Source organism: Vulpes vulpes, chromosome 3, assembly GCF_048418805.1.
Source record: "Vulpes vulpes isolate BD-2025 chromosome 3, VulVul3, whole genome shotgun sequence".
Classification (NCBI taxonomy): Eukaryota; Metazoa; Chordata; class Mammalia; order Carnivora; family Canidae; genus Vulpes; species Vulpes vulpes.
This window is the reverse complement of record NC_132782.1, coordinates 146,048,953-146,072,853: the sequence shown is the minus strand read 5'-3', so window position 1 is coordinate 146,072,853 and position 23,901 is coordinate 146,048,953. Positions and strand designations below refer to the sequence as shown.

Genomic DNA, 23,901 nt, shown 5'->3' with positions numbered 1-23,901 from the left:
AAAGTCACAGAAGTAACCATATGAAAATCTAAAGGTAATAACCTGATTATAAACAGAGAGGGGTTAGGGATCAGGGAAAGAGATAATATAAATGAATTAAATCTTTATTTTTCATAGGAAGCTGTCAGGGGATACTTATTTTCTCCCCCCAGTGGATATTCCTAACATTAGCAAAGCACAAGAGAATAATCCTATTAAAGTCATACAAAAAAAAAAAAAATAAAGTCCTACAAAAACAACAAGAGCCAAACCACCAGAAGAACGAAGACCAGTGTTACAGGCTGGATGTCTGTGTCTATCCGCGAATTCTTACGTTGAAATCCTACCCTGGAATGTGATAGCACCGGGAGGTGGGACTTTTGGGAGGTGATTGGGTCATGAGAGTGGAGCCCTAGTGAACATGCTCTCATTAGAGACCCCAGAGAGCTCTCTATCCCCTTGCTCCGTCTGAAGGTCTGCACACCCGAGCACACTGGCCCCCTGATGGTTGACTTCCAGTCCCCAGAACAGTAAGAAAGGAGTATCTGTCATTTCCAAGCCGCCCGGCCTATGGCCCTCTGTTCTAGCACCCAAACTTACTAGGAGGGCCAGAGAGAAGAGGGGGTGCCGGTCCTAGGACAGGAGTCCTGGGAGCCCTGGGACAGGAGGCCACTGCTTTTATTGCCCTTATAAGCTCTTCATTAATGCCTCGCTTACTTTCACACGCATGTTATACTGATGCATGTTTTAAAAGTTAAATCAAGGGACGCCTGGGTGGGCTCAGTGGTTGAGCATCTGCCTTCAGCTCAGGGTGTGTGATCCCAGGTCCGGGGATCCAGTCCCCTATGGGGCTCCCTGCAGGGAGCCTGCTTCTCCCTGTGGGTCTTTCATAAATAAATAAATAAAACCTTTTAAAAATAAAAATAGAGTTAAGTCAAGGAGTACATCTGGATTTGTAGCATGTTCAAATTTGTGAGACCTCCTTGCCACGTCAGGAGAGGTTCTTCTGTAAAGGTGAGTTTTCTTGCTCGACTTAGATGCCAAATTGATGCAAAACTTAAATGGAAGGGTTTTGTCCTCTTAATCTTACCTGTTTTTGAAACTGAATGTCACACCAGGGGATGAGTATTTTATCTAATTTGGTAACTGCGCTGCATCTCTGTTCAAGCACCTCTATGAGCTGAACTTTTTAGTAGTAGCCAGAAGGTGGCATCAAAATCAATTGAGTGGAAACCCCAAAGAACAGGACCGTACTCCAGCATCAGGAATAACAACTTTCCTGAAACTCAATAGGCAGAGAAAGTTGATGACAGAGCCCTCCGTTTACCTTTGTTACCTTAGAGACACCCCCCCCCCCGCCCCATGCTTCTCCTAGCGTCCTTTTGGCTAAGCATGGATATAAACAAACCACAAAAATGGCCAAACTCTACATTCCAAATATTATCCCACCATCTGTAAGCGTGGAACTTTTTAGTTATATGGAAGATCTTTAAGAATTGAGAATCTAAGGGTTGCTGTAAGTCCATTATGATGCCAACAAGTACAAGTACTCTGTGACACGGCAACAACTGTTTTCTGGACTATATTGTTCGGGGGGCCTAAATTAATTTACACATCCTGACATAGATGCATTTCATTTTACAACAGAAGTGTGTGCGTGTGTGTGTGTGTGTGTGTGTGTGTTAATTTAATGATATTTTTTACCAGTTAACGTTCAAGATTTTTAAGTCTGGTAAACATACAACATTTTATCATAGGACAGTACTGTAATTTAATTCATCTCTATTTATAGCCATTTAGGCTGTTTCCCTTTTAGTACTACTATTTCATAGCACCCATGGCAATACAACATTAGGAAATTTTATTCAAATTTCCACTACAGAAGTTTCTAGGAGGAAAACTGCTGAATTACAAGGAATATGCAGATTTGGTAACTATTTCGCAGAAGCTCCTTTTAGACAATAGGCTTGAGCAATGGAAACTTGGTCAAGCAGAGAGAGGGGCCCAAAGGGACTCCAACCCCCGGCTAAATACAGACAGGCCTATTGGGGGACCCGCCTCAAAAGATCCATAGGCCCTCTAATGGGCTACTTAACTGGCCACAGTTACCAAAGCAGGGGAAATTCCACACCGTCACACCTCCCTCACCTGCCCCCATAAGGACCAGTCCCCACCCACTACCTCCTTGTAGGTGGCCTCTCCTCTAGGTCTGGCCTGCAGCTCCCTTGTGGTGTATTCAATAAACTTCTAGCTCCGTTATCTGCCTCCGGTGAATTCTTGCCACCGCCAGCACCCCTGGCTTCCACCAGATAGTCGCCCCACATTTGGGGGCCTCCATCCAATCAGGAGAGACACCACATGTAAATGCCACAGTTTTGGTAAATATATTTCACTACCACAGTAGAAAATGATATGCTTTGCCTGCCCCCCCTCCCCCCGCCACTCTGATCAACACTGTAAAATTTTAAGGTTTTGACAACCTAACAAGCAAAAAAAAAAAAGAGTATTAATTTGCATTTCTTTAACTATGAACAGTGTCTTGTATTATGGCCATTGGTATTTTCCATTTGTGACTTTTGCCAACTTTGTTATTGAATTATTCTTTTCCTCTTTGAATTTTTTTAACAGCAGTTCATATAATAAAGCTATCGACGCATTGCCAGATATAGATATTAAAAATATTTTTTTCTGGATTGCTACTTTTCTTTTAACTCTGTATACAGTGAGTTAAGTGGTAATATAGTAGCAATGTATTTTCAAATAAAGACTACTTTACCCCATAATTCTATAAATATAACTACGTTTTTTTCTGTTGATTTCTTATATATTTTATATACAAAATCTTCAATGTTTCAGTATTCATTTCGGTGTAAGGTAGGAGATAAATATCTAATTTTATTTTTTTTAAGATTTTATTTATTTATTCATGAGAGAGAGAGAGAGGGGCAGAGACAGAGGGAGAAGCAGACTCCATGCAGGGAGCCCGATGCAGGACTCAGTCCCAGATCTCCAGGATCAAGCCCTGGGCTGAAGGTGGCGCTAAATCGCTGAGCCACCCGGGCTACCCTAATTTTATTTTATTTTCATGAATAGCATTTCAGTTAATTCAGTACCACTTAATAATTTATATTTTTGCCATTGATGCAAAATCTCATCTTTATCACATTCCAAATTTATATTTATCATTGTATTTATTTCTTTCTGCCTATTTCTATGATAGTTCCACACTGTTTAAGTGATTGAAATCTGATATTTTCAAAGATCTTTTCATTTACTATTAAAAACTCTAGCCATCATTTAAACTTCCTTGTTAAATTTTCAAATTACTATACATTATAAGAATTAAAACAAGTGAAAAGTTTAAAATATAAATTATATATTATGTAATTGATACATGAGGATTATGGTACCAGAAACCAGTGGGGAAAAGAGCATATTATTCAACTAACTATTCTGAGGTAATTGCATCTGCAGTTGGAAAAAAAGTTTGAGAGACACCTGGGTGGGTCAGCGGTTGAGCATCTGCCTTCGGCTCAGGGTGTGATCCCGGGGTCCTAGAATCAAGTCCCACATCTCGTGGGCTTCTTGTGGGGAGTCTGCTTCTCCCTCTGCCTATGTCTCTGCCTTCTCTGTGTCTCTCATGAATAAATAAAATCTTTAAAAACAAAAAAAAAGTTTGATTCCTACTTCAGTCCATATTCAAAGAAGGAATTCCAAGTAGATTAGAAATTTAAATATAAAAAAAAGAGAATCATAAAAATATTAGAGAAATACAGGTGAATGTTATTTTCAAGAGTAGGAAAGCAATTATAATCATGACACAAAATCCAGAAAGTAGAAAGGAAAAAAAAAAATCAATAGAATCACCTCTTGAAAATATCAACATAAAAAAAAAAAAAAGAAAATATCAACATAATTTTTAATGGCTCCATTACATTGGAGAGATCATATTCACTATCATCCACATATTGGATATCTATATAGTTTCTGATATAGTTATTATAAATAATATGCTTATGAACATATTTTCTGGTTACACTGGGATTGCCTTTGAATGATCTTTATGTACTGAAATTTGTAGTATCCCATTTTTGTTGGAAATAAGTAGGTCATTGGCTTAGGTCTAGAAAACTTATTGTTACAGAGGCCCTTTTAAAAATAGACTATTTTAAGAACTAGAGATTTAGACATTTGTATGATTTTCTTTTTTACACCACCTGGTGCTTTCTTTGTCCTTAGTAGTATAAAAGTTTTGTGGGCACTGTCTAGGATTTTTCCGAGCTTAAAACAAGAATTTCCACTCTAGATGAGGATTTAGTCCAGTCTCTAATAGACAACAAGGACCTTTTGTTGTAGGAGTTACTTGTCTGTCATAAACTCAATCTGTTTAAGGATTTTATCCTCACACACCCTACTGCCCAAAGTTCTAGTTTCTCTTGATCATCTGTAGTAATTTTACTCCATGAATTTTATTAACCTTTCCTGAATCTCTTTTTTTCATTTGTATCTCTTGGAATAAGCAGCTCCAAAATTATGGGTGCGCAGCATTCTGAACACAACAAATGTTTCCACAAACACACCCACACACACACGGAAAATGTTCTGAGCCTTATTTTTTTTGTTGTTTTTGGTGGTAGTAAGGGCTGCCATTTTGTCTTTTAACCATTCAATACCAGCTTTTATAGAAACTGAATTAGTTATGAAGAATCAGGAGATCTAGTAAAAACCCAGTAAAAAAAAACATGTATGGCAAGAAATGGACCAGTGACAAAGGAGAGGAAATTTTCTAAAAATATAAAATTCATGCTTTTGTTTTTTAAGGTAAAGAAATAGAAAACTTGCCTTCAGAAATTGGAAACTTTTGTTATGATTGATATTAGAAGGGAATTTGATAGAACATCCTCCCTTGTTTGTTCCAGCTAGTCAGAGTCATGGTCTACAGCAGCCAAGTAGGTTTGAAAAGCTTACCACTGACCGAGGACTTTCTGGGTGGCTCACACTTTCAAAAGTGAAGTGATTTGTCAGTAGGCACCATGGCAAAAACGATTCTAACTGCAGTGTTTAGCTTCTCAGAGCTCAGCCTTCCAAAAGCCATTTCATACAGCATTTTAAAATAGGACTGCTGATAAAAAATCACTCGTCCAACTCATCCATTATGCTTATACTTTTATTAAGCAGAGTCTTCGTGCATTCTAATAAAATGCTGCATAACAATGACAACTTGTCCTAAGTCATATAGTATGAAATCTCCCAATTCCTTAAGAACTGTCTCTAGGAGAAAGGGCAGGGTAAACCTCCTTTCTGGATTTCAATCTTCTTAGGAAGTCTAGTACAATTAATGTAAAAATGATTTTGTCACCAGCTAGACCCTAAGCCTGGCCATTATGGCTCACCTGCTTGTACCCACCAACATCTGCCCCACATATTCCTTAAGCTCTTCTTCCCAGCTTATCCCTTAACTCAGGCAAAGGAACTTATGGGCATAACATCCCATGATGGAGACTGAAACTACCCCTCAAGCAGTGATGACTGCCTGAGGAAGAGCGATGGTGGCCCAGACCACCCAAACCGAGTTTGAACTAAACCTCTGACCCACTTCTGCACAGATGGACCACAGAGTGATCTCTGGAGCGACCAACCTCATCATCTTTACCTCATTATACTACTTCAATCTCTGCCCATGACGGAGCACAAGCCTCATTTACATAACATACGGTGCATGTGTGACCTTATACCAACCTCTGCATGTCACGACAAGGCTTCTCTATCTAAAAATTCATCCTAACCTTAAATAATAGGAACCCATTCAGCTTTGCTCAGGGAGTCACAACTTTAGAAGTTATTTCCTGTGATCCACTTATTTGGTGCAAATGAAGTTTCCTTTGTGTGACAACTCACCTGGTGTAGTTTCTACCTGTGACTCCCCAAGGAGCGAGATCACGCTGGTTCAGTTACAGTTTCTAGGTTCCAGCTTAACAGTAAAACCAGACAAAGGAAAGGCAGCCATACTCACTCATTGGGGGTGCCCTTCTGGCCACAGAAGTGGCCCTTGCTGTCTGTAGGATAGACCACTCTCCTGGGGTCTCCATGTATCCAGGCTACAGGAATAAGAAAGGACAAAAACTCTATCAGCAACAGCTGACTAACAGCAGCCTGATTTGAGAAATTAGAATGCGCCACTGCAACACGCTAACCTCTCCCCTCAGTCACAGGAGATTATTGATTTTCTTCAAAGAGTAATTTCTTAATGAAAAGTAAAATAAAATATGGATGAATCAGTCAGAAAACACATTTCTCTTAATCTCTCAGGACTCATCTGGGTTGTAGCCAAAACCTGAGGTAATGCACTTAGAAAATGACATTTATTAGAATGTGAATTAGAGGGCACACTACAAATGCTTGGTTGGCTAGAAGTCACTTTTTTTCTAGGGCTTAACACTAAATGACTTCATAGCAGAGCTAATAAATTTACAGTAAATATTATGATGTAATCCTTTGGGTTATATGTAAGTGAAAACCACTTACAAATTCAACCGAATGAAACTGTAATACCCTGGTCACATTGACTAGGTCCTTATGACTTCATGTGACAGTATAAAAGGCAAACGTTAGCAACTTTAGGGGCAATAGATAATAAAGATTTGCTGTATATTTTGGGTGATAGCCTCAAAGCTTAGTATAAGGATCAAGTGTTCTCAAACTTTGCAAAAACTGAAGACTTGATTCTGTTTTCTTGGAAGATGCTGGGCTCTACCTCGTACAAACTCATCACCTTTATTTTCCAAGAATCATAAATTTGACTGACAGGTAAAATACATAATGACAGAAAAGAACATGCATTAACTAAATACCACCCTCTAATTCTAACTGAATGTTTCTATTTTTTTTCAGTTTGATTAGTATAGCTCCTAAAAATAAAATCTAGAAAATGTATTGGTCATCTAATGACACTGTCTCTGCATATGGAAAACATAGCTCTTTGTCCTTTGCTTCCTTTAACATTTTCCCAGCTATCTCCTTACCCACATTTATTGGATTTGACAGTTCGTGTAATAATTCAATCACCCTTATGTACATGGCCTGTGTGACTCGGGAAGATAAAAAAAAATCAATTCTGAATAAGAATTTTAATATGGAAGAGAAATTTTTCTCAATAATTTTTCTCATCCATCCAAGCCTTTCCTTTTAGTATCTAAGTGCCCAGAAAAGTCTCCTTTGTCTCATTCTTTCTTCAATGTCATAGAGGCCAAATAGGTTTCATCTTCTAATACAGTCTTATAAAATCTGACTCATTCAGACAGTCCTCTGCTGCCTTATCTTGTCTTTATTTCCCAGAATAAAGAAAGTAGACTATAAAGAAAGCATTTAAATGTCAGCTAAGCAGTCAGTGGACAATGTCTCTGGATACCATTTTATTATATTCTGCTTTTATATTTATATGTTTTTCTAGTCACATTTTTGCTAAAACTAAAAGGTCCAATTTCATCCATTTTCTGACATAGTGTTCTTTTAACTTTACCCTGAAATAGTTTATTCCCTTTCCATACAAATATTAATTTGGAAATGGCACCTGAGGAAGCATTTAGATTGCTAGGTTGGCTACTTAATATATTTATGATCCTGAGTACGTTATTTGTTTCAGTTTGGGCTATTTTTTTTAATTTTTATTTATTCATGAGACACACAGAGAGAGAGGCAGAGACATAGGCAGAGGGAGAAGCAGGGTCTCTGTGGGGAGCCTGATGCAAGACTCGATCCCAAGACCCCGGGATCACGACCTGAGCCAAAGGCAGACGCTCAATCACTGAGACACCCGGGTGCCCTGGCTTTCTAATTTGTTACTACAAAATGGGTATGATACCACCAAACCCCACATGAATGCTGAGAATATGAAAGAAGGTAATAAAGTAGAATGCCTAACATGGTGCTTAGCATGCAATATGGACTTGGTAATGTTAGATCCCATTTTATTTAGGTTTGCCCAACACCAAACCCTGAGACGAGGACTTTGCTATGGGTAGGTTACTTTAGGAGACAATTCTAGGAAGCTTAAGTGGGAGTGAAACAGGGAAGGAAGCAAGGCCAACAAAAGACATATTAACAAATGAGATACCGTTGGGGGCAGGGATGACCCCCTCCTGCTGGGGACCTTCTGAGGGAATCACACAGAACATGCTTGCTGGTGGGCACAGTGGAACAGTCTACCATAACTGTAAGCAAACTCAGGACTGAGGGGACATGGATCGGGACATTAGCAGAAAATGCTGTAGTTTTCTCTCCCTTTTTCATCAATCAATTAACCAAAGAATCTACTAAACAACCACTATGTGTCCTGTACTAGAAGTCAATACCAGTATACTGGCAGACTTCTCAACTATGTGAAAAGGAGACAACAAAATTTGCAGAAGCAGGCACCTGGCTGGCTCGGTTGGCTAAGCCACCAACTCTGGATTTCAGCTCAGGTCGTGATCTCAGGGTGCTGAGATTGAGGCTTGAGTCAAGGTCCATGCTCAATGGGGAGTCGGCTTGAGGTTCTCCTTCCCTCTGCTCCTCCCCTTGCTCGCTCGGTCGCTCTCAAATAATTAAAAAAAAAAATCTTTAAAATTTACAGAAGCCATAGATAAAAGGTGAGACCTGACAAAGACTGAAAAATGACTAGGACTTGGACCAGGTGGCTAAGAGCAGGGTAGAAATTCTAGATTTCAGAAATGGAGCAATAATAAGAGCTTCAGTGTGTTAATTACTCACAATGTGTCAAGTTCTTTGCTAGATGTATTACATCCATTGTCTCATTGGAGTCCCACAATCATCCTATGAGGTAGATATTATTTTCACCCAAATTTTATAGATTTAAAAAAAAAAAACCAAACCAGCCTGAGCTCCAGTCAAGAGATGGGGGGAGGGACAGAGGGAAAGGGAGAGAGACAATCCTAGGACTGAGGCTTGGTTACATGTGACTTGAGCCAAAAATCAAAAGTCAGATGCTGGGGCACCCGGTTGGCTCAGTTGGTTAAGTGCCTTCTGTTCAGGTCATGATCCCAGGGGAGCCTGCTTCTCCCTCTCCTCCCCACCCCCGTTCATGCTTTCTTTTCCACGCACTCTCTCTCAAATAAAATCTTAAAAAAAAAAAAATCAGATGCTTAACCTGCTGAGCCATCTAAGTGCCCCTCAGAGTTTTATTTACTTCTCAAAAATCACAGTTCTTCAGTGGCATAAACAGGGCTTGAACTTTGGCATGTTGCTGTGTGTAAAGCTCAAGCTTTAACCACTGGGCTAAAAGCTGTAATGCTGCCTGCTAGAGGATACATGAAGAATGAGCTTGTTAACAGTGGGAAACAACATGGATATTGGCTACCTGAGGATCAGCAGTATGTTGGACACACATGGCAGGAAAAGGAGAGGACACAGGTAATTTTGATGCCTTTATCATTTGAAACAAAAAAATTTGTACTTGGCAGGAGAGGGCAAGTATCTGGTTGGAAGGGATCTGGTGCCTGGGGACAAAGGAGAAAGTCAGATTTAATTGTCAAGGGAAGAATGCTCTTCCTTGGTTCTGTAGTTTTGAATTGTGGCAGGTGGCTGTGATTACAAAGTGGCTGCTACACCTCTCAGCAGACTCTGGCAGTTGTGTTGCAGATCGCCTGTGCTTGAGCGAGACCACCAGATCTTGGAGCTGATAGCTGCGAGGGCCAGTTCAACCAAACCACCTCAGTCAAGGGGATCTCTCGTTTTCTTTACCTTCTCCATCAAGTCCCTATCTTGCCACACCTCCACTGGAAGAATGTGACGGGAGAAAAAAAAAAAAAAAAGAGGAGGAAGAGGGATACGTGCAGCAACAGCATTTTATCTGTTAATAAATCAAGGGACTAATCACATTTTACTCCTTTTCTCAGAATTTCTCTATTCATGGCACTTCCAGGAATGTACTGTCCATTATGGTGACCATTAGCCATTTGTGTCCACCAAGCACTTTAATGTGGCTTACCTGAACTGAGACAGGTTATAAGTGCAAAATATACATCAGATTTTTAAAGACAGTATGCAGGAAAAAAAAAAGATGTAAAAATTTCAATAATTTATATATTGATCATACTTGATATAGCTATAGTTAAATAAAATATATTATTAAAATTAATTTTACTTGTCTCTTTATTCTTTTAACTATGGCTACTGGAAAATTTGACATGACATGTGACTCACATTTCATTGCTCCTGGATAGATCTGCTCTAGAATATTTCCCCACAAATATCTAACACTTGTCATATAAGGTGATTAGTAGTGCCATAACCTCATAGACTTGTTGGGGGCACCTGGATGGCTCACTCAGTTATGTCCAACTCTTTATTTCAGTTCAGCTCATGATCTTGGGGTCATGAGATTGAGCTCCGCATCAGGATCTGTCTTGGCGGGGAGCCTGTTCAAGATTCCTCTTTCTCCTTCTACCTCTCCCCCTCTGGGGGCATAACTTCAGATCTGTAGGTCAGTCCTTCTCTAACCTCATCATACCTAATACATTATATATTTTTTAAAGATTTTATTTATTTATTCATGAGAGATCCAGAGAATGAGAAAGGCAGAGGCAGAGGGAGAAGCAGGCTCCATGCTGGGAACCAGACGTGGGACTCGATCCTGGTCTCCAGGATTCACACCCTGGGCCGAAGGCAGTGCGAAACTGCTGGGCCACCGGGGCTGCCCTACATTCATTTTATAATAAATATTTTGCCATACTCCCTTTATAATCTTGAATACAGACAACATAACTTACCCATCTACATAATTTCTTTTAAAATATCAATATGTCCTCATGTAATATAAATAAGAGAAATAGTTTATAATTAAATGGCTTATAATTAAATGCATATCAATATGCAAATACAAGTGACTAAACCAGAAAGACCATAAATTAAGTCAGGTGTATGTATGCACCTATGGAAAGAGTCACTGAACGTAACAGCTATAACTGCAAGAAGATGTAAGTGTATTATATAGGAAAAGTAGTACAAGTGTGTTGTCAATGATATGATTTTCTTAAGTAAACAAATTTTAGTGAATACTAACAAAAAAGTAGACTCTTTCTTCAAATTTCCTTGTTATTCATTGAAACCATGCAAAAATAACATTGGTCATTTTAAAACAGGCTTTCTAGATTCAAATACTTAAAAATGAGTTGTCATCTACAGGAGTGGGACATGGAAAAGTCAAGCAGGAAGTGAGACAAATCTTAGTTGTACAGAACTGTCCCAGATATTGCAAACATCTATCTTTCCTGGCTCCCATCCACTAAATGCCAGTAGTACTCCCCCTCAAACACTAGGACAACCAAAAAGTCAATTCAAATTTTTTTTGAAAGACTCCCTAGGCAGTGGTAATGCTTCAACTGAGATCCGCTGATTTATATGTTCACTCACATTCTTAAAAATCTCAAGAAAACCCCATACAAATACACACACACACACGTACATGTACTTACATATACATGTATACATATCCCAGATTATCTTTTTTGCTTCCAGATTTCATGGCAGGGACAGAGGCGGTGGGTATGCTATTATGGAGTTCTTCCTTATAATTTAATGCCATTTACTTTTATTCAGCTAATTACCATCCATGGTGACTTTCAAATATGTTCATAAATTATATGCACCTTCTAGAGGTGGTGCATAATTCCCCATCCCTTCAGTATGGACTAGACTTAATGACTTGCTTCTAAGGAATAGAATGTGGCAAATTACATTTGGGTGACTTCCAAAAGTAGGTCATAAAGGGCATTATAGCTTCTTCTTTGCTCTCCTTTTGATCACTTGCTCTAGGGCTGGAGATACTCAGAAAGTCCTATAGAAAACCCCACATAACTGTCAGCAGTTGGTGAGAACTGAAGCTTCTTGCCAATGTTCGTGTAAGTGAGCCATCTTGAAGGTGGCTCCTCCACAGTCAAGCCTTCAGCTGACCATGGCTTTGGCTTAAATCTTGACTGCAACCTCATGAAGTCATGAACTCAGACCTAGAGCCGCCTGGCTGTTCCCAACTCTTAACCACAGAAACTGTGAAATAAAAAACATTTGTTGCCTTACGTTGTCAATTTTTGGAGTAATTTGCTGTGTAGCAATGAAGAACTAATTACTATATACGGCTTTTAAAAATATTTTATACACTTGAAGGGTTCAGTTAAATCATCTTTCTCTTCTCTAATCTAAATATTAATAATTAAATCCTCTCTTCTTTTTGTTATTCTTTTTAACTCACAGCTATAATTGCTAGGATTTTAGTAATTTTTGTTTCTTCACTGTAAGATTTAATACATGGAGTCCTCAACTTGATTTAGATATTCCCTAGAGCCTAACCAATTGTCAATTATCATCATTCTATCCATTTAGTCATTCATTCATTGGGCCTTACTTGTGGTAGGCACATAAAGAGTCTGAGGATATAGAGATGAACATATTCATATTTAGTATAATATTTCACAACTAATACATTCTCCCTAAGGAAACTATATTTTATCCTAATTGCCCAGTGCAAAGACACGATGGCTTCTGAAGAATGATAATGAATTATCTTTAGCTTAACCAAGTCATGACCTTAATTTTATCTGATCTTCAAGTTGTAGTTTCTCTATCAGCACAAATAAAAGTGGCCTCTGCCACCTTGGATACAGCAGTTGATCTAACAAAAGTTTTCCCCCCTTTCCCAATAAGTAGAAAACACCAAGGGAATCTGCTTTCATCTGACAGAGATAGTACTGCATCCTCACCAGCTTCCTTCAAGGTCATATGACTTCCTAGCTCTTTGCCACAATTTAGTCTGCAGGGTTTTGACAATATCCTTACTCCACAGGATACCACACAAATTCCTTATATTGATGGCATCCTGAAGATAAGATCTGGAGAATATCGGAAAGCATGTAATCTTGATGCCTTCGAAAGACTTATGTATGCTAATGGATGGGAGATAAATCTCAGGAAAATGCAAGAGTCTTCTAATACAGATCTGAGGAATCCAGTAGAGAGATCTCCTCCAAAGTGAAAGACAAGTTGCTGCAACTTGCATTCTCTGTTAAGAATGAGGCACAACTCGAATTGCCTGCCAGATTTGAGCTCAGAGAAATAAAATGCTTTTCAAGGTAATCCAGGCTAGTGTATAAGTAGATCTACCAGTAGGTCTATATGGCATAATGTCCTCAATGGTGCTTAAAGTATCTTTCAGAACAGGATGCTGTATAGGATCTATGGAAAACCCTTTTTAGAGAATCACAGCTGGTGGTCCCTAGGGTTTTGGAGAAAACTCATGTGGTTTCAAGCAAATAATTATTCTTTTGAGAAGTTGCTCCCGGACCCTGAATGATTACTCAATGATCTAAGAAGCCCATCATAAACTAAATGTTATCGGATTCATCAAGCCCAGCAGCACTCCGTTATTGGGTAGAAGTGATCTATTCATACAGTGCTTGAGAAAGTCATGAAGGTACAAGAAAGTTACATAAAAAGATGGCTTACAATAATAGTGTGTTGACTCCTGAGGTGCTGTCTTAACCTGTACCTATGGCTCATGAAAGGGGTCTTATAATTGGGAAAGAAAAAGATTAAACTAGATTTATAGATGGCTAAACAGAATCTGTTGGCACTGGTCAGGGGAAATATTCCTGATTATCTACTTTGACTGGAAGAAGAGATGACCTGAATTATTTATTCATAAACAGAAGCCAACAATTTGGCCATGTAATCATGAACTTGAAAATAAAAACAAAAAAGAAAAACATCAATCAGTGGCAAGTAAGTTTGAGAAACAATTAGAAAGACTGAACTCCAAATGGACCTGGACTATGAAGATATTGATGTTTCATATGGTTACTTAGTAAAGACCCTTTTGCAGAGGTATCTCTTGATGATTAAATATTAAGGCACTCAAATGATTTTGTGAAAAAGTAATCATGACCACAGGGATGAATGTTAGGTGGGGATTTTGATAACATGGAGTTTTATTCACAAAGGTTGGCTTGGCTCCTATTAATGCTTATGTGACAAATTTGTCAGCAATGGATAACCCAACTCTGAATCAGCCAGCCTTATGGAATAGTGGAATACCCTACAGAAGATCCATTTAAAGTACTACTTAGGAAGTAATACCTTTCAAGGTTGGGTTGTTATTTATTTTTTTTTTTAGAATACAGCAAGATTCTAGCAGGAAATACATGTTATACCCACACAAAAACTGTAGGGAGTTCAGGAAATATTTATAAAAGTATAGGTAGGGTTATGGTAAACAAGAGATGATGCAGAACCCAGAGGCTAGCAACAATTGGGAGCTGTTTTCACCTCCATGACTAAAGTGGCAAAGGGGGAAGAGTTTACCCAAATCCAGAAAGAGAAGCCAAATGGAAAAAGCTAACTGATAAGCCTTGAAGCCTTAGAGAGAGTGGTATAGCTAACCTGAGGGGACTCACCAGCAAGAGAGCCAGAAGAATACATTTTGCAAACTCACTCTCCCACCTTCCCATCGATCGTTGATACCTCCCACTGGCCAAGCCATACTGGAAGAGCCTGTTGATGTAATCCCTATAAGGTTATAGGCTAGTTTCTTAGGGGACAGAGCAGAGTGAAGAGCAAGTAGAGAAGGATCCCAGAGGAGAGAAAGAAAAATACCCAGCCTGTATTCGTAACAAGTGACCAGCCTATCCAAATGTCTCTTCAACAAGACATTTAAGATTTCATTAAAAACAAAAAAGTAAACAGAATAACCAGAGGCATAAGATATCAGATCCTCTTGTCAGAATTTACTGCCACACAGGGCAGCAAAAGAGCAGAAAGACATACAATCTGAATTTCAGAGTCTGAAATGGGAGAAGTGGGGGTAGGAAGTAAAAGAGGAAAAATGCATACTTTTAAGAAAGATTTGTCAAAAAAAAAATAGACAAAGAATTGAAAGAAAAATGGAAAAACCACCAAATATCCAAGAAAATAACCTTTTCACATCTTTGTTGTTTTCTTTATGAGCAAGACTGACTCTGTGCTGCTTCCTTTACTTTTTCTAGTTATTCTAGACAATGTTGGTCTATCACTATTCATAACCTGTTTAAGGTTTTTATTTATATTGGAAAATGGATTTTTTTAAGGTAAAGAAGTAGTTGGAAATGAGGACAGAAATTTATTCCTTCTTTTCTTCATTCATTCTATGAATATTTTTTGAATGCCTACTATGTGTCAGCACTATGCTAGACCCCAGGTAGATAAGGGCCCTTGTTCTTCCAGAGCCTAGAGTTTGGGGGCGGCGGGGGGGGGGGGGAAGAGATCTTGATGAATAAATTGCACAAACAAACATGAAATTTCAATTCTGATAAGCATTGCAAAAGGGGTAAAAATGGTACAAAGAGGGATTCACAGACGTCAATGACCAAATGAGAGAGGCCAGGGAAGAGGTCTGTGAAGAGGTAATGCAGGAGCTGAGACCTAAGGGAAAAAAAAATGAATGGAGGGACAAGACAATGAGGCTTCCATCAAATGGACACATGGACAAAGGCCTCGTGAGAGGTGGGGCATGATGGGTTCTGGGAAGGAAAAGGAAAGCAGTGTGGTGCATACACAGGCTGACTCATGGATCCAGATGCAGAGAGACAGATTCTTATTCTCTATAACGAACTACAGAGAGATGGTTTTAGCATAACACGGTTGTTAGCGCCAGCATACAATCCACAGCAGAGGCTCTGTTCTCTTCCTCTTCAAATTTTCCTAGAAAAACTCAAGGTCACCAAACATTCGGTGTTACTCATCTTGGTGTTTCCTTGCTTAATTGTAGTTCCATAATTGGCAACATCCCCTTACTTTATATGAAGGAAGGGCTCTCATCATTCTGGAAAACTGACGTAATTTATTACATCTAAAAATGCTACATGCAATATTAATGGATATTTACTAATAAGTACATCTCTTTTAAAAGATCCATCAAATCATTTGAAGTCTTCCTGGCCAAAAAAAAATCCCCCAGAATGAGATACTGTCTGACATTTTATTTACTCTATAGGACAAGCACTAACTGAAGGGGAAAAAAAACAAGCCTATATTAATAGGTATCTGTTGGCATAAAAAGGTGTTCCTGTCTTTAGTGGGTACTTAGAGGTTACTTTTGCAAACAACCACTGAATGTAAACAATGACACTGCAGTGAACACATACTCAGTCTCACAGGGTTAAGACTGAAGCTATTAGATTATTCATGGTTTTTGGTTGCAAAAGAATACCCAATTTCCACTGACTTCTCTGACGCTTGCTGTTTTAAGCCCAACTCTGTAAGTGAAATTAGGAGGGGAAGAGAAGGAGAGAGAGAGCGAAAAGCTGTAGGAGAATATCATGGGGTTCTGGTCTGCACCCTCCTTTAGTAACCTTTATTACTTAATCCTTATCTTCTTCATTAAATAGAGTCAGTGTAGTATGGTGGTTAAGAGCATAGGCTCTAGAATTAAAGTGTCTAGGTTGCATTGGCGAATAAAACTAAATGACATCGACACAAATCTAGATCAATTATCTATTCCCCTTAATTTTCTGTTTTGGAAATAACTTTGAAAGACCACTTTAAGCAAAGCTGGTATATTCGTGTGTGTGTGTGTGTGTGTGTGTGTGTGTGTGTGTGTGTGTGTGTGTAAGAGAAAGAAAAGTTATTTGTAAAACACTCCTATTTGGGTCATTCATAGCAGATAAGCAAAGACTGGTAAGAGATGGGTAAAAAACACTTTGGGCAAATTATCCTTTCGCTCCTATCAAGGAAATGTAGATTACTGAAGTACCAGGAGCAAGCATTATTATCTAGAATTATCTCGCATTTTCAACATTTGCAAAGCATGTTCCTGTTGTGCTCTAGGGTTGAGTCAGAAGTTGCAGCCATTAAAAAGCCCTCTGTCAAGGAGAAAATGTGATTAGACCAACTGCTTGCACTGACACTTAAAAATTAACTGCAAATCTGTTTGGGGCAGCTAAGGCATTCCCTAAACACTTGCTAGTTGGGAATGTTGGCTTTCAAATCATTATTTTGTATCCCTTAAAGGTACATTTTAACTGTTTTAATATGTGGGAAACAGGCCTGCCAAATTGTGCTTATGGCTTTTTAACACAAGCAATTTACAAATGCAATGAAGCAGATAATAGGACACATGATACCGAATTTGAAAATCTGTGTTGATGACACTTCTGCTGTAGAAACATGTTTGGAAGCAGCCCCACATCCCGTTGCCCGGATAAGAAAAATGTTGTTTATCATTTCACAGGTGGCCTCTTCTACCCAATGGCGGGCTTAGGGTCATGTCCTTGAGTACAAATCAGTCTCTCTCGTGCTAACAATATTCTACATAAAAAGATCTGGAATACATGCAATCAGCAAAATATAACAAACAGAAAAAAAAAATCTCACTCAACACTAAAAAATTCTGTTCAAGCAACAGTTCAAACTAAGGGCTATCTTTCTTAAAATGAAGACTTCCAAAACAAGAGGAAATGTAGGTATCTAATTTATAAATGCTTCTATATTTGTAAGGAATGAAAAAGTGACATTTAATATTGGTTTTGGTTAATTATAAATATAATAAGTTTTTCATTAATAAAAGCTTACTTGATTCTGGGGAAAAGAATGGGGAGGACCCTAAGCTCGCCTTGTTCCACGGATATTACTAGATAATATCCACATCAGTGTAAACACCCAGAAAACAACTCAAAGATTGGAAGAATAGACTCTCCATAGCTACATACAGAGAAAAGCCCCCATCCAGAGCGTAGGGAGGGTGGAAATGCAGTCAGGAGCTAAAAGACCCACAGGACTGTCCGTGGGAGAGAAGGATGCCACAGGCACAGGGAAGGGAGAGAAACAGAACCTTGCACACCAGGCTCCTGGAATACAGATACCCATAATATTTGGCTTTGAAAACCAAAGGGGACTAACTTTGGAAGTTCTAATAAACATGGGGCTTAACATCTGGAACGTTAAAATCAGCAGCTTGGCTCTAGGAGAGCTGGAGGGCCACAAAACACAAAGTCCCCACCTTTAAAGAGATAGCACAAAGAACAGTCCCACTGAGACAACATAGTAGCAGTTTTTTTAAATTTTTAAGTAATGTTTACACCCAACATGGGATTCGAAAAACCCAGGTATCAAGAGTCACATACTCTACCAACTGAGCCAGAGCCACGTGCCCCTAGAAGCAGCACTTTAAAAAAAGTGCCTGGGATATAAGGGGTGGACATGTATTTGCTACTCTCAGACCCTGTGGGCAGGTATCCTTGAGAGACTTCGAGAGTGAAAGAGCTGGCAGGTGCCATTTCCTTCCTCTACTCCCTACCTAAATACGCAGACACCTACAGGAACCAGTGCAACCTGAACACTTTCCACCTAGCTTGATACGGTGTGCGTGCTCCCCATGGGCTTCTGTAGACCTGCCCCCTCCATCCCTATCAGCCTCAGCAGAAACTCTCCCAGGCAGCTGCCGGGGCACTCCGAAGTGGACCAGTGAGGACACTGCTGCCACCACACGCACTGCCCACACATTCCCCCATGCACCTGTGCTTTCCAACATACCCTTGGCCGGAGAACACCCAAGGCAGTGCCACAAGCCTGGCACAGTCCTAACAGGGACCAGTACAACTCCGAAGTGACTCCTAACCCAGGAAGAGGGAAAGATAACCACATGCACCAGACTGACTGGAACCCCAATAAGGTGCTGGGGGCAGACATCTGATCTGACTGCAGCCCCACCCACCAATAAAAACTGTTCAGAGGACAACACAAGGAAAACACACTGAAGTTGGGTGCCACCTTAGCTCTGGCAAACAGCTAGTCTGACTCAACTCAGGCACAAGGTGGTCCCAGAATGGCCTATTAACCACACAGGTACTAAATGCTGCTCACGACAAAGAGACACTGCAGACAAGTCACATAAAGGTAAATGCAGCTCAGCTACAATAGAAGAGTGTATGCAACACACATAGGAGACAACCCTGAAGCACCAGGTTCTGGTGAACAGGGAACATCATACTGCAAGGCACTACAGAACCTCTTCTTCAAAAGCCCATGGCTTTCAAGAGCATGAAACATAGCTGACTTTCTAATACATAGAAAGAGACACAGAGTTACATAAAATGAAGGAGTAGAATCTGTCCCAAACAAAACAACAGGACAAAATCACAACCAGAGAGCTAAATGTAAGGAGATAATTAGTCTATATGTCTGATAAACAATTTAAAATAAGGGTCACAAAAATACTCAGGGGACTTAAGAGTGGAGGACCTCAGTGAGACCCTCAACACAGAGACAGAAAACAAAGAGTCAGAGATGAAGAAACAGTAGCCAAAATTAAAAATACACCAGATAGAATAAATAGTAGACTAGAGAAAACAGAGAAATGGATCAGTGACCTGGAGGACAGAGTAATGGAAAGCAATTTGACTGAACAGAAGAGAAAGAGAAAAAAAAATACAAAATGAAAATAGACTAGGGAACCTCAGTGACACCATCAAGCATAATAAGATTCACATTATATGGATCCCAGAAAGAGGAGAGAGAAAAAGGGGCAGAAAATTTGAGGAAATAGGTGAAAACTTCCCAAATCTGGGGAAGGAAGCAGAAATCCAGATCCAAGAGGCACAGAGAAGCCTCAACAAAATCAACCCAAGGAGGTCCACACCAGGACACATAATTAAAGGCAAAAAAAAAAAAAGTGATAAGGAACCTCAAAGGTTGCAAGAGGAAAAAAAAAAGACAATTATACATTAGGGGAACCCTGGAAGTCTATCAGTCTCCCTCTACTTATGTCTCTACCTCTCTCTCTCTCTCTCTCTGTACCTCAAGTAAATAAACAAATAAAGCTAGAAAAAGAAAAACAAAGCCCCAAACCAGAAGGAAACAAGATTACATAAGAAATAAACAAAATATAAACTAAAAAAAAAAATAGAACAGATCAGTGACACCAGGAACTGGTTCTTTGAAAAGATCAACAAAATGGATAAACCTTTACCCAGACTCACCCAAAGAGAGGCAGGGAGGGAGGGAAAGACAGAGGGCTTAAACATAATCAGAAGAGAAATAACAAATACCATAGAAACACAAAGGATAAGAAAATATTATGAAAAAATATATACAAATTGGACAACCTAGAAGACATGGATAAATTCCTAGAAACATATAACCTCTAAAGCTGAACGAGGAAGAAATAGAAAATCTGAATAGACTGATTATCAGCAATGAAATCAAATTAGTAATCAAAAAACTCCTAATAAACAAAGGTCCTAGACCAGATGTCTTCATGGGTGAATTCTACCAAACAACTAAAGAAGAGGCAATAATCTTCTCAAACCATTCCAAAATACAGAAGAGGAAAGAAAGCTTCCAAATTCATTCTCTGAGACCAGATTTACCCTGATACAAAACCAGATAAAGATACTACAAAGAGAACTACCAGCTAGTCTTTCTGAGGAACATAGATGCAAAATCCTCAACAAAACATTAGCAAACCAAATCCAACGATACATTAAAAAAAAAAATCATTCACCATGACCAAAGAGGATTTGTTCCTGGGATACAGTGTAGTTCATTATTTGCAGATCAGTCAATAGGATACACACATCACATCAAGAAAAGATAAAAACCGTATGAAAACCATCATTTCAATAGATGCAGAAAGAGCATGTGATACATATAACACCCGTTTATGTAAAAACCTTCAAAGAAGTAGGTTTGGAGGGAGCATACCTCAACATAATAAAGGCCATAACTGAAAAACCCACAGTTAACATCATACTCAATGCTGAAAAACAGAGCTTTTCCCCTAAGATCAGGAACAAGACAAGGGTGTCCACCAACCATTTTTATTCAACAGAGTACTAGAAGTCCAGAAATCAGACAAAGAAGAAAAGCCATCCAAAATGATAAGGAAGAAGTAAAACTCTAGAACTGACTAATGAATTCAGTAAGGTCACAGGTTACAAAATCAATATACAAAAATTCATTGTATTTCTATACACAAATAATGAAGTTAAAAGAAATTAAGAAAACAATCCCATTTACAATTGCACCAACAATAATAAAATGCCTAGGAATAAGCTTAGCCAAGCAGGTGTAAGACCTGTACTCTGAAAACTATAAAATACTGAGGAAAGACCTTGATGAAAGTAAAAACCAACAGAAAGATACTTCATGCTCATGGATTGGAACAACAGATTGTTAAAATGTCTTTACTACCCTAAACAATTGCAGATTTAATGCAATCCCTATAAAACTACCAACAGCAGTTTTTACAGAACTGAAACAAACAATTCTAAAATTTTATGGGACACAAAAGACCCCTAATACCCAAAGAAATCTTGAAAAAGAAGAACAAAGATGGAGGTTTCACAATCCCAAATTTCAAGATATACTACAAAGTTGTAGCATCAAAACAGCGTGAGACTAGCATGAAAATAAATCATAGATCAATGAAACAGAATAGAGCACCCAGAAATAAACCCATGATCATATAGTCAAATCTTTGACAAGGAGGCAAGAATATGCAATGGGAAAAGATAATCTCTTCAACAAATAGCTTGGGAAGACTGGTCAGCCATATGCAAAAAAAAGAAAAAAGAAAAAAAAACCTGAATCACTTTCTTACACTATACACAAAAATAAAATGGATTAAGGACTTAAATTTGAAATCTGAAACTGTAAAAATCCTAGAAGACAGCACAAACACTAATTTCTTTGACATTGGCCATAGCAACATTTTCCTAGATAGGTCTCATAAGGGAAGTAAAAGCACAAATAAACTATTAGGACTATACCAAAATAAAAAGCTTCTACATAGCAAAGGGGACAATAACAAAACTAAAAAGCAACCTTTCATTCCTACTGAATGGAAGAAGATATTTGCAAATGACATATCCAATGATGGGTAGTCACCAAAATATATAAAGAACTCACACACCTCAAAACAAATAATCCAATTAAAAATTGGGCAGAAGATAGGAACAGACTTTTTGCCAAAGAAGACCTACAGATGGCCAACAGACACATGAAAGGACGCTGAACATTGCTAATCATCAGTAAAAATGCAAATCAAAACCACAATATGGTATCACTTCACGCCTGTCAGAATGGCTAAAATCAAAAACACAAGAAACAAGTTTCTTGGGCAGGATGTGGAGAGATAGGAATGCTCATGCACTGCTCATGGGAATGCAAATGGCTGCAGTCACTGAGGAAGACAGTACGGAGGTTCCACAAAAACTTAAAAATAGAACAACCATATGATCCAGTAATTCCATTACTGGGTATTTATCCAAAGAATATGAAAACATTAGGTTGGAAAGACATATGCTCCCCTAAATTTACTGCAGGATCATTTCCAATCGCCACATTATGGAAGCAGCCCAATTGTCCATGAATGAATGGATAAAGTGGTACACACACACACACACACACACACACACAAAAACACAAAATGGAATATTACTCAGCCATAAAAAGGATGAGATGCTGCCATTTGCAACATCATGAGAGTAAAAAAAATAGATTGCTAAGTGAAGTCCGAGAAAGACAAATTCAGACTCCCTCTGCTCCCAACCCTGCGGTGCTAAGACCACTCACCACCTTCCTTGCAGCCTTCTCGCCCCCAGACAGACATTCCCTGCCTCAACCACTCCCTTCCTCCAAGGTTCTCTGCACCTTGACATATCAGCTGTCTCCTAGAAAACCAGTGTTTGGAGCAATAACATTATTTTTGCTTTATGATTTCCATCACATGTGGAATTTAAGAAAAAGAAAACAACAACAAAACCAGACTACCCAAGAAATAGACTTAACTATAAAGAACAAACTTATGGTTACCAGAGGGAAGGTGGGTGGGGGGATGGGTGAAATAAATGAAGCGGATTAAGGGTACACTTATGAGCCCTGAGTCATGCACAGAATTGTTGAATCACTACATTGGACTTTTGAAACTAATATAACACTGTATGTTAGCTATACTGGAATTAAAATTTTAAAAAGAAAAACTCTTTTAAAAAAGAAAAATCTAAAAAAAAAGAAAAGAAAAAGAAAAATCTTACTAGAACAATTTTAAAAATAAAGAATTAGAGTTCTTTAAATTTCTTACTTTAGAAATAGTTTTTCTTTGCCAAAACATTTCTAAGCTGTGATCTGATAGGAAAGCACATTTTAGTTTCAAAGTAGACTAACATACTGGGATGTCCTGTCAGAGCTGCTGTCCATTACCAGTTTCCCCTTACCATAAACATTAGGATCATACCCCCAAGATCACAAACTAGAATAGGATGCCTGGTGAGGCATAACTTATTTTTTTTTAATTATATTTATTAGTAGGGCAAACTGTTCACTATTTCTGTATATAGACAAAATCAAAGTCACCTTGGGATTATCTTTGTCTTTCAGAAGTTCACTTGAGTGACCTCTCAGTTATAAAAACATGGTTTCTCCTTTTTTCGAATTCCTTGGGATAGGGAAGACCAATTTTCTTCATGAGAAATGGACGAGTACTCAAACTTTTATGAGATTTCAATTTAGGATAGGTAGGATTGACCTGAACTAGGTCTGAAGGCCAAGAGGAATACAAATACCCCAAAAGGAACTTGCCATGAGGGTAGAGCCTGAGCTGGTCCCTAGGCTTAATGCCACAGTCTAAGAGTGGGAGCTGCATTCGTTCAGACCCTAGCAGTGCTTTGGGGAGAAATGGCTGAGCACCACATAAAGACTCAAAAGCTATATATTTGGATTGTATTGTAGGAAGCGACTATAGGAGTAGAAGAATCCTGATGAACAATTGACTAAGAAAGGACGCCAAATGGCACCACCAAAATGTTAGATCTCCAGTAGACTACAGGGTCTCACTTTCCACCTCGACACTAGAAGTGAGACTTCACCCTTCTTGGCAGTTGGGGACAGTTCAAGTCAGTCAAG

General features: G+C 38.8%; 1 protein-coding gene across 5 annotated transcripts in view; it reads right to left on the bottom strand.

Annotated features, from left to right (window-relative positions):
- The window catches only part of SLC44A5 (solute carrier family 44 member 5), a 375,730-nt gene that overhangs the window by 63,712 nt on the left and 288,117 nt on the right, over positions 1 to 23,901 (bottom strand). For all 5 annotated transcript variants that reach the window (XM_072754861.1, XM_072754860.1, XM_072754863.1 and 2 more), the window contains one exon: positions 5,993 to 6,077. Coding sequence is in view for 1 of the 5 variants with exons in the window: in XM_072754859.1 (XP_072610960.1) it covers positions 5,993 to 6,077 (85 nt within the window). In the remaining 4 variants the exon portion in view is untranslated. The remainder of the gene's footprint in view (positions 1 to 5,992; positions 6,078 to 23,901) is intronic.